Below are 12,405 nucleotides of genomic sequence, written 5' to 3'. Positions count from 1 at the left end.
CTCAGTGCCGCTTGTAATTGTGTTCCTATGCAGCGTCATTTACAAATATACCGGACGTCATGAGTCACTGATGTCCGGTACTGGTCTTGTCTCGCTTTAATATCATGGCACAATAAACCTTAAAAAAAAAAAATCCAAATTACGAACATTGCAAGCCCTTTGGTCAACTTTTTTTTTTTTTTGGCTGTAGCATACAAGCTAATTTGGCCATAGCCTATCTATCTATCTGTCTATCTATCTATTATTATTATTATTATTATTATTATTAATTTATTAATGAATTTATTTATTTATTTTGATTGTAGCATATCAAGCTCACCATATATATATATATATATATAATCATTTATTTTTTTACTTATTTATTTTTATTTTTATTTATTTTTTGATTGTAGCATATCAAACTCGCTAAATCTATTTTATTATTCATTCATTTACTTCTTTAATTTGATTTATTTACTTATTGCAGCATATCAAGTTCACCATATCTATTTTATTATTTATTTACTTATTTGGTTTTATTTATTTATTTTTTGATTGTAGCATATCAGGCTCGCTGTTTAGTGGCAAAGTAACCAACATGTCATCTAAAGTAGCATGTGATTACCGCTTAAGTTAATGCACATTGAATGGTTTTACTTACAGCCAGTAAGCTGACGGTGAGTTTCCACTCTGAAGCATCGGCCGGTGCTCTGGGTGAGCTACAGGCAGCAGGTCCCTCTGAATGAACGTCTGAACCGGGTGAGAGGAGAGCAAAGGACGGCGCGCCGCTCTCTGGGGGGCGGCGGTACCGCTGGTTGGGCGGAGCAGCTCCGACTGCGGGTCTGCAGCGAGAACCCTGTCCTAGAACATGTTTCTCAGTTTTTCTCCAGCAAATCATCCAAGCGGGGACTTTCAATCCTGGCCAGAGCGACTCAGTTTCACTTTCGCTTTACTTTACAGTGAACTAACTTCAGCCATATGGAGGTGAGGCAAAACTTAGTCTGTCGGCCAGGGGCGGTTCTAGACAGGGGCCAAAAGGGGCCAGTGCCCCTGTAGAAATGGTCCTGGCCCCTGTTGGCCCCTATAATAAAGACATAACATTAAATACACTTCTTATGATTATATGCACTGGCGAAGAACCCATAACTGATTAGCCACTTTGACCAATTTTTACCTACAGTTTTAACCAATTTAAAAATTAAGGTGTTTCACATTTAGCTTCAGCCGTATTAAGCTGGGGTCACAGTTTTGGGTCTGAAACCTGTAGTTTAAGAGCCATAAGTTGCTCACTTAATATTATTAAACTATTAAATGTTGCCCTGTTTTATTGTTTCATTATCTTGTTCTGTGTCCGTGTGAAAAAAAAAAAAAAAACACTGCCCCCTCCTTGACCCCCCCGGTATATTTGGTCCAGAACCGCCACGGCTGTCAGCCCACTCACACCTCCGTCAGCTGTTTCTGTCGGCCCACTCATCCCGGAGCTGTTTCTTTTTCTTTATAAAGCTTTATTGACAACTGCAATGATGCCGAATCTCGTAGGGAATTCAATTGCATACAAAGTCAGATTTAGAGCGACAGCAGTAACAGCAAACAAAGATAAACCCAGCAACAAACAAAATAGAGTAAAGACAGCGCTAACAACAAAGACGGGGGGTTACAGTAATGCAAGGCTTTTGTGCCAGTGACATTTTAGAGCACAAGACCTTCCTCAGCAAGAATGAGCAGCTCGGATATTAAAGAAAAAAATAATAATTTAAGTTTTCTGCTCTTTACCAAAAGGAAAAATAGCCTTACGCTTCACACTGTTTTTAAGCCAACAAGTATTAATTGAACTGAACATACATTTTCAAAAAGTTAGCCCCCCTGCTATGCACAGGACAGAGAACAACTTCTGCAAGTGCAGGAGTGAATATGTTGTCTCTTAACACTAAATTAGATCAGCAGCCAACATTTTCTGAGCTCATCTGAGTTTAACTAATTTTCCTTCAGTTGATTAGAGTCACGAATCCACTCTTTTGCTGTCAGTAAGAGCATAGCCTTCTCTTAGGGAAGCTTTTGCATTGTCCCTGTACTGAATTGTGCTATATAAATAAATTTGCCTTGCCTTGCCTTGCCTTTATCCCGTTCCTGTGAGCTTCCTCAACCTTAAACCTTAAAGGCTTTCATACTTTACGGCAGCTCCTCGTACACAAACTGTTTTTTCGTGTTCTTGCCACCCCGACAGCGAGAACAACTCTCGGTTCTCGCAGAGTACCGAGATCGTGTCCATTGTCTTAATAGATTTGCAGTGTCATCATCCCTCCATTTCTCAGTCATGCAGTAGTTTGTGTTTGTTTTTAAAAAAAAGGTATGCTGCAAATTGATACAAAGAGAACCATATGTAGGTCACAAATCAGTTCAATGTAGTTCCCTTTTTTTTCTTTTTCTTTTTCTTTTCTTTTAACTTTTCTTATACAAAACAAAAAGATATGCTGCCTGATCAGACATATTTTTGGTTGTCTGATGTAGGGTTTACTCTAGAGGGGTAACTGTGACCTTGTCTTCTCAAAGTAACTCAATGACTTTCTCAGTCTGCTCGTCCAAAGTGGTCTGCTATCATATTCCAAAACATGGAGGCAGACTGTTTAATTTTGAATCAGTGCAGTGTTGCCATTGGCCATCAAGGGCACTAAACCTCAAAGTTACAAGTATAGCGCCCCTAGAGGCTAAAAGTTATACGGTGCGGCTTTAAATGTTATTTCTTCCAGATTTTGATGTATTTATTTGTTTACAAGTACTTAATATAGAATAGTAATAGCTTGTGCAATCAAAATTCCGTTTAGCAGTTGATATAATAAATTATTATTTTATATTTTTCAATAACCTTTTTAATTTATCTGCACACATGCAAAATCTTTAGTCAGATTTTGTCTTCTATTTTTATTTTATTTTTTTAGTTCAATGTAGTTCCCAATATGTCAGGGTTTTTTGTGTCCCCACTAGGCCAAATTGTTCTATGATTGCCTGAAATAGTAACATATATCTTAGATAAACGATTATTCTAATAAACACATCCAGTGAGAAAAACGTTTCCACTGATATCCTGCAGCACCGTACGGATAATCACGGGGGGTTGGGGGCTGGGTGTGGGGAGATGTTGACCAAAAGTGGCCAAACCCTTCTAAGTGGGTGGTCTCTTCAGAGCTTCACTGACTGTGCAAGACCGTCTTTTAATGTGTCTGAGAGGACACCGAAAACGACCCCGTCCAATCATACCACGGGGAATCTAAAGACAGGCAACAACTGGACACAACATTTCTTCTTAATTATGACTACTGCTGTAAAGTCACTGAGGATCGCATTGAATATTCAAGGTTATTGTGGAGTTATAGCAGTTTGTGTAATATTTTTTTAAGCTCTAGTAAATGGCCCGTGGCACTATTCAGTACGTTTCAAAGTCCTCAACGTTGTAGTCCGGTTGAATAATACAAAAATAATAAATTTTATGTAATAGTATTTAGCTACAGTGATTAGGTAAATCAACAAGTTCAATTTGAGATTTGTACCAGCTGATAATCATGCTACCATAGCCAGAAACATCCAAGCAAACCAGAGGCTCTTTTCATTCGTTAGGAGCTTTGCGGTGTCTGTTGATATTTAATAGGTCTTCATAATCATTTATTCAGTGGATGTATGGGAAAAGATGAAACAGAGCCTCTACATTGAAAGAGGGAGGATCTTGACAGAATGATTTCTCAATGGAAGAGAGGCCTCATTAGCATAACAATTGTGGGAACTGAAAAGGTCTACTTTCCATGAAGACTGTAAAAAAAAAAAAAAAAGAGACTGAGAGTGAGAGAGAGAATAAATAGTTCTATTACCCGCTGATGAGCGACGGCGCTTTGGATTTATTGTTGTCGTTCTTGGGAAAATGTGTAGTCAACCTAGAATTCAGGATAATTATTAAGAGGACATATGGAAGTTGGGGACGGGGCGGGGTGGGCTGTGTGGCACATTTTTACACAAAGTTTTGTAGAAAGGTGTTTATAGATATAAAGTTTTATTGATTGACTTTAATCATTAGACCTTTGAATACTGATAACATTCATTTACTGCTAGGCAGAATAGATTAAACAAACAAGCCCAGATAGTAATAACGAGTAACAAAGTCATGTTTGTAATCTAGGCTTCAGTTTCAGTCAAGTATTATTAGCATTCGCAGATTAATTTTTAAATTATCACTAAACCTCTGTTGAGACAGGTTTTCATTTCCAAGAGAGGATTGTTATACACACCATAAATATACAAATAAAACCCATACGACAATTTTAAAACTTAGTAAAAGACATACAACCGTAATATACCATGAATCTAACATGACAATTAAACAATAGTAAAATATGTGTAAACATGATCAGAGCAGAAAAGAAGGAAGACGCCAAAGACAGACTGTAACCAGTTTAACCAGAGCTAGATTTAAAAGGATGTTGGCCCCCTGGAACAGAGCCAGTTTTGGTACTCTTCCAGGTTTCTGTTGCAAGTTGCTGTATTTTAAATTAATTAACATCAGCCTATTTTCATTATTTACTTCTGTAATCGCCCTTCCTCGTGTTTTCTTGAACTTTTCAGAGGATGTTTTTAATTGAAACTGTTTGAGTTTGTTCATCTTGGTCAGAAGGAGAAAATAAAAAAAATATGTAATTTCTCACTAGGACCCTTTGATCAAATGTAGACATTTAAACAAAAAATGGTTTTGTTTTTATTATGGGTGTTTATGGAAAAAGTTTCCCATGTGGGACTTTCCAGGCAAAAGTATTGCCCAGCAACATCAAGAAGAAGAAGAAGATGAAGAAGAATTGGAATTATAATATAATATAATATAATATAATATAATATAATATAATATAATATAATATAATATACTAATTCTACTGTCACACACCGGTGTAATTCATATGTGTAGCAGCTGCAACGTAAAAAGGAAATGGAAGCATGGAGATGCACACAAATGTAAAAAAATAAAATAAAATACAAACAAAAGACTGTACAAGGGGAAAGTTGCAAGATAAGAAATAAATACTGTACAGGTATTTAAGAAGAATATCCCGAAGAAAGAAATGTGCATCCAAGAATATTGATTTAAAAACGCACAAAACGTGCCTGTATATGCATTTGCAAAAAAATAATAACAATAATAACAACAATGATATTAAGTATTATAACATACAATATTTTTCTTATATAGTACTTTCTATAGCACTTTAAAAATGCAAGTAAAATACAAGACAACAATAAAAGTAATGAAGTTTATATATATATATATATATATATATATATATATATATATATATATATATATATATATATATATATATAAATAGATATATAATATAGTCACATTATTTACATAGATAAATACATTAGTATATACTTCATGGTTGACTTAAGTTGTGTTTAAAGATCAGAGTTATTTTGTGTTATCAGTATTTCTGCCTTTCTCTGATGCAGCAAAGGCCCAGATTCTTATTCTGGTCTGTACCTTTAAAACGGCTCAATCAGGCTGCAAGGGAGCACCGCCCCTGTGAAGAGACGTCCCAGGAGCCATAAAGTTTGACGTCCTGCCCAAAGTTTAGGCTCCAGTATGAAACCCTTTTTTTTCTCCCTGAATCAGTGAGGAGCTTAGATTTGTCCAGCCTAAAAAGATGTTTTACTGAAATATATCCGAAGACAGTCCGGATTTAACCGTCCGAAGAGGCGCAGGGCTCCTTCAGCCACACGTTCACGCCGTGTATTTTTTTCAGTGTTTTGCGGTTTGCCTCTGCGGTTTTAGCTGCTTTTTTTTTTTTTTTTTTTTTTTTTTTTTTGAGCTGGGCCGGGACGACAACACAGATTCCTGAGTGGAGCAGCAGATATGCGCTTTGTTACATTTACAAGAATGCCAGCAGGAAACGACGGGAAACCGCTGCCTTTTACTGCAGATTCTGACAGCTAACACAGTTTGGAAGAAAATAAGCAACTTTTGACCTGAACTTTTTTTTTGTTGTTGTTGTTGTCGTTTGATTTTGAATCACTCTGGATATGTTTCACTGAGACCCCGTCGAGATTTTCCAGATTTCCTGCTGCGTGTCAAAAAAAGTTCTGGGATTGGCCCAAGTTTTCTCTGAACTTGGGCTTCTGCGCTTTAACTTTTCGGGACAGTTGAAAGGAAGAAGAAGAAAAAAAAGTTTGGCCGAAAGTTGTTTATTATTATTTTTTTTATTATTATCATAATTATTATTATTTATTTATTTACTGGAGCAAAATGGATCCGAACCAACACAACCCTCCAGCCGGACACCAGATCATCCACGTACGGGGCGACTCGCAGACGGATCTGGAGCTACTTTTTAACAGCGTGATGAATCCGAAAAACTCCAACGTCCCCGCTTCCCTGCCCATGAGGATGAGGAAACTGCCGGACTCATTCTTCAAGCCCCCAGAGCCCAAGTCGCACTCCAGACAAGTAAGCCCCTCCTGTTTTTTTTTTTTTTTTCCTTCTGCTGCGGCTCAGAAATCAAAGTTTAAGCTGGGGCCTTCCTGTGGGCCTTAGTGCCTCGCCAACACAGTTTCACTCAAAACGCAACAGTTTTCAGGTCATTTTCTTCACAGACTGGTAAACTTAGTTTTCGTTTTTTAATAAACGAAAACCTATTTGCCCGCTGTAATGTTTTAAGCCTCGCAACGCACCTTCCAAGTGGCACGTTTGATAAGACAAGTTGAAAATAAATAACTAAATGGGTCCAATTAAAGTGGGAGAATAATTGTTTTCCATTAGGATGAGTGATTCGAAGGGACGTATGTATTATTGTGTCTGTTTGTTTGTTGAGGATCAAAAATAACATCGACACAATTAAGTTGATGTGTGTGTGTGTGTGTGTGTGTGTGTGTGTGTGTGTGTGTGTGTGTGCGCAACACTGATAGCGTTTTCGGACTCGTCTCCCTACTGAGCGCCCTCCTTAAAGCTGAAATTTTACGTAATTAGTGCGCGTGCGCGGGCATTGCAGTGAGATTTTTTTTTTCTTCCTCTCAGGCCGTCAGTCCATTCTCCAGGCCGCTGACTCTCAAACTTTTATAACACATTCCAGCGGAGCAAATACTAAGTTTTCCAAGCACAACCGTACCGACTGGAAAACAGAAGTAGAACATGACAGAGACTGTATAAGTTTGTTGTGCCTATTTCATAAAGGCATTCTTTTCTGTAAGGTTTTATATAAAACCTTAATGAAATAGGCACAACAAACTTATACAGTCTATATAAAACCTACAGAAAAGTCTAAAGTTGGAAAGCTGGATAGTTGGAGGTTGCTTGCCCTGATCCAAATTTGAATACAACTGCTGAAATAATAAAAAAATATTGAAAAACAGGCTTTTTATCTAATTATTTTTACATAAAGTACCGTACACCATCCTTTTGGAAATGCTGCACTGTTTGAAAGTAACAAGTGCTGGAACACAGATTTAGTTTTTTTTAATCGCAGTCAGTTAACCCTAGGCACTGAGCTTAGTGGTTAGCAGAGCCCGTGGCTTTTTTTTTTCGACCTTGGAACTGGATCACAGTTACGTTTTGATTTGAAGTGTTTTGTTTTTTTAATCCAACTTCATGCTTAAATTTTCCTGGTTCAGTGCCATTCTCATCAGCTTTTACAGGTAGGTCTGGAAAAGCTCTCCAATTCACATCCCTTTGTAAAAAGTTGTTGATGAAGCAAAACCCACTGCCAACAGCACATCACATATGTCTTACGCTATCATATCAATCGTATCAACCCCAACTCCCCCCCGCTGATTGGTTTAGGTCGACACCAGTCTCCCCACAACCTTGCCCAGATAAGCATGTATAGCTCATGATGGATGGATAATGATAGCAATGTTGTCTCTGGATATTACTAAAGGAAACCAGAGTATTGTCAGAGGTTGTACCACAATTTTGGTAAAGATAGGATCTTGGATATTTGTCCATATGGGTAAAAAGTACTTGCTCCCCAGTGGCATCACATTATTAAGGAAACAAAGCTGTTTTACTTATGAACAGCAAACGTACTCAATGAAATTGGTGTAACAGACATATAAGTAAGTAGATTTTATTTATTACTTCTGATTAGAAATGGTGTATGTTCAACCGCTAAAACACACTTATTCATTTCCTAACAACTTTTTAAAAATATTCTTGCTTGAATATTTTTCGACTAAAACTGGACTGCAAGTTAACTAGTAACTAATTATGAATATCACTTTGCTCATCTGGTTTGCATTTCCAGGTTAAGAAGAAACAAAACATAAGAACTGGTTTGTGATTAAGGCATATAATCTCTCCTAGCAAGGTGACCTGTAGATCTTTACCCTGACAACCACAGCTAAGGCGTGCCACTCATTAGCAACAACTGCCTCAGGCTTCAGATGCTCTTCTTGCTAACGAGTTTCGCTTTAGCATTGATGCTATCACTAAACTTGTCAGTGCATACGATCACACTAAAATGGTTGTAAAATCGGTTCTCACAAGCTAGCATGATAATGTTTTCTCCCTGAGAACCACAGCTGTGAGGGTTATTGACCGAAACTGCCTCAGAGTTAACAAGATTAGCTTTTTGGCAAGTTTGATGCTAGCAGTAGCGCTGTTGCTTTACTAGCAAAGCTGGATACAAACTAAAACTCTTGCTCCAACACAGAAGGTTTCTCAAACAAAAGTAATATGACAGTCTACAACTCTTCACTTGGATTATATGTTCACTCAGAATATAACTTGTTTAACCTTAACCTTCAAGTTTTCTGCTGGCGCCATATTTGAAAAATGAGAATAACGGTTGACTCTACCAATATCTTCAGTTAAATTCTAATCAGCATCTTTTAGTAGGATGAGAAAAACAAAGCAGTAAAAGTTGTTGGAACTCAACCAATATTAAACAGTACGTTTTACAGACGAATATGCTTGATTACCATTTCAGTGAATTTATTAGCTAATCTTTAATGGTCTCCAGAATTCCTTTATAAATGTTGGTGTGTAAATTGAGAAAGCGTCCTGGATGGGAAGCGAAAAGTCTTCAGCTTCTGACTGAGTAGAAGTCCAGCTTTATTTATTTTTTTTTTTTTTGGATTGATCATAACCTGGATGACTGAAAATCTTCACCAACATGTTGGTGCGTAAATCCTTTTTAGTAGTTACGGATAGAATATTCTATTCATATTATAGAACTAGTAAACTATTCAAAACAAGGACAAATTTGAAATGTATGATGAAAAAAATGAAATGAAACATGTGAATTGATATAGTATTTTCTAAACCTTTCCACAGGCCAGCACTGATGCTGGGAGCGGCGGCGTGCTCACCCCCCACCACGTCCGAGCACACTCCTCCCCAGCCTCCCTGCAGCTGGGAGCTGTTTCTGGTGGCTCCCTCTCTGGAATGGCCTCTGCGGGTGCCTCTCCTCAACATCTCCGTCAATCTTCTTATGAGATTCCAGATGACATGCCCCTGCCAGCAGGGTGGGAGATGGCCAAGACTCACTCTGGCCAGAGGTACTTTCTTAAGTAAGTATGTTTGCGGCACCTTTTTTTTTAATTAATTTTTTTGCCATTCTCCAAAAAATTTGGAATCTTTTCAACTTCAGAGAAAAAAAATGCAAAGTTTTTCAGCTGGTTTGGAACATCAGTTTTGAAAACGGTGTGGCTTTAAAGGGTAGTAAGTTACCACAGTAAAGTTTATTGCTATTTCTCTTGACTATAAAATGTACAATTCCTGCCTTTTTTTTTATCTTGGCACTTAACTGAGGTTTATGCAGCCATATGCTCGTTGTACATTGGTTACTCTTTGACTAACTCCGTATGGTGCTGTGAGCAATTTATTTTATTTAAGGCAGTTTTCTGATGCGCTAGGCTAACGTTAGCATGTTTACTCGCTGTTCTGATCTGATTTGTTGGTCACTTTTTGGTTGAAACTTATTTAAATGTATATTTAGTTAATTAAATGTTGTTCAGAATGAAAGGAAAAAGTTGTCCCTCTGCTTCGTAAACCTTGTGCTTTGAATATCATAAAACTTACAGATTAGTGTTTCAGCTGCTTTCTGCATGTAGGGGAAAGCAGTGATCGCAAATACATTATTTCTTTATATATAAACAAATGTGCTGTAATTAGGAAGCTGTACAGAAAAGACAACTTCTTGCTTTCTGGAGGTTTGGCACATAAATCACAGGGGGCTTTCCAACTAACTATTTAAAAAGGCAGTGATTGGATCAGGACATCCTTAACATTTGTGTTATTATTGTTAGCAACAAGTGATGTTGTTATATGTTGCTAATACCTTGTTAGTAAGAACATGATGGTACATCCAGCTCAGGAGAGGTGAAAGAAAACTATATTTGCTTTACAACATCAAGAAAAGATTTTGTGCTGATGCAGGTGTCCCTGGTATAGATGTTGTGGTATTTACCTTTGTTTAAAAGTGAGTGGTCTTTATTTTATTTATTTTTTAAATGGAAGATTCTCCCTATTTGTGTTCACACACACGGGGTAAAAATTTCATCTATATGTTGTGTATTTATTTTCAATGTTCAGATTTTATTGGTGTAAAGTATTTTAGATTTTGAACTAAAGATGATTAAATAATCTATACTTAATTAGTTTTACTTAATTTATTAGAATAAAAAAAATCGCCCATTATATTTGCTCAAAGACAAACTTGCACATGCTAACTTTTGCCACAGTAGCTGCTAGCAGTTATCCAGCTGTGATGTTTTCACAGGGCTTAAAGTGTAGAAAATAGCTTTAAAATCTGTTTTTTATAATTTGCCCCCCAGGGATAATACAAAAACACAATATTGAGGTTCAAAGTTATAGCCAGGATGTTTTTTAAGTTTTTAAACTGATAAATGCAGCGACGTCTTGTGGTATAGCTCATACCTCTTTACAACACCAGATTAAAATCTTGAAATGTGTTATAGGGTTAAACATATTTACTTCTCAGTAAAGGTCAAGAATTGTCACAGTTACCAAAGAAGATCCCTCTCTGGTATACTGCAGTTCTCCTCTATGCATTGTGTTGACAATAACATTCAAATTAACTACAATAGTGGCCAGTGTGCTCAGACGGAGACAATTGCAAAAGTTAGATTGTAGGTTATTGAATTTGGTGGCGTCTGCATACGAGAGAAGTCTTGAGGGACCTCTGCTGTATGTGGAGTTCCTTTCCTTGGTCTCAGGTTTCAGTAGAAACAATGGACCACTGTAGTTACCCCAGGCAGCAAAGGACAGACAGTCCCGCTATACTCGTCCGCTAAGCCGCAGATCGTCTTCACATCGCCGATTCAAAGTAGACTTATAGGTACCAACTTAGTAAGAGGCATTTCAGTTTGCCACAAAACTGAAATGTCTAAATGAAGTGGGAAGGTTTTTTTTCTTTCTGTTTAGTACTCTCCATATTTCCAAGTTGTTCAAAGGATCTACTCTGTGTAGCTCTGTGTACAGATCATTTGAATTATTCATAAAAAATGATGTAATGTCAACAATTTATGTTAATATAAACCAGTCTCTGTGAAATGTTCCTGACCTTTTCGAAAGTTCTGCAGCTCATGTTTAGAGAAGATTTGAGCTCAGTAGATGTCATTCCTGCTCTTTTTAAAGGCAAAATCTTACGGGCTCTTAGAAATGCTATCTGGCAAACGGAGGAAAAAAAAAAACACGATGGCTACGAATTTACTTAGATCAGAAAAGAGCTTTCACCACCAGATGTTTTAAGGTCATACATCTGGTGAACATCTGGTGTTTTTTCCAAAGATGTTCTTAAATTGTAAAATTGCAAAAGGAGAGGGGGGGCAGGGGGGTAGAAGAAGGCATTACCCTTCAACACTTGATCGTTGCAGTTTATAAACCCTCTACAAGTGTTTGGTTCACTAATTAGTTTCCGTGCTTATGTTTTATATAAATGTCTTTTTTGTTGTTGTCCATCCCCTTTTAACGAGCAGTGTTCAAGTGCATAAAGTCTTGTTTAGTTCACCCGTACCCAAACAAGGGGTGGAGGATTAGACAAATTTACTTAATCAGTGCCTCACAGAAGTATTTACATCCCTTGAACGTTTTCCCTTCGAATTACATCACCTATGATATGACAACTATTGGTCTACTCTTCACCAATGTGGCCACTGTTGAATCCAAGATGTAAGCAATACCTTGTGCAGTTTACCATAAGTCATCTAGGTGACATGGCAAACGTGCGGAGGAAGGTGCTCTGGTCTGATGAGATCAAAACTGAACTTTTGGCTTACTATCAGAAGGGAAAAACTCACAAAATGTCACTCTGAATGCACAATCCCAACAGTAGCTATGTCTACATGCACAAAATTTCACGATCGGATTGAAATGTATTCGGTTTAAAAAAACAAAAAATAATCGGACTATACCGTTTATATGGGCACACG

General features: G+C 37.3%; 1 protein-coding gene across 1 annotated transcript in view; it reads left to right on the top strand.

Annotated features, from left to right (window-relative positions):
- The first annotated feature begins 5,807 nt into the window (after positions 1 to 5,807).
- Positions 5,808 to 12,405, top strand: part of yap1 (Yes1 associated transcriptional regulator) — a 39,818-nt gene continuing 33,220 nt past the window's right edge. The window contains exons 1-2 of the mRNA XM_012875229.3: positions 5,808 to 6,463; positions 9,287 to 9,522. Of these exons, the coding sequence (XP_012730683.2) occupies positions 6,263 to 6,463; positions 9,287 to 9,522 (437 nt within the window). The 5' untranslated portion in view covers positions 5,808 to 6,262. The remainder of the gene's footprint in view (positions 6,464 to 9,286; positions 9,523 to 12,405) is intronic.

Source organism: Fundulus heteroclitus, chromosome 18 (genome assembly GCF_011125445.2).
Source record: "Fundulus heteroclitus isolate FHET01 chromosome 18, MU-UCD_Fhet_4.1, whole genome shotgun sequence".
NCBI lineage: Eukaryota > Metazoa > Chordata > Actinopteri > Cyprinodontiformes > Fundulidae > Fundulus > Fundulus heteroclitus.
The sequence above is the reverse complement of the archived record's forward strand: the minus strand, read 5'-3'. Positions and strand labels throughout refer to the sequence as shown.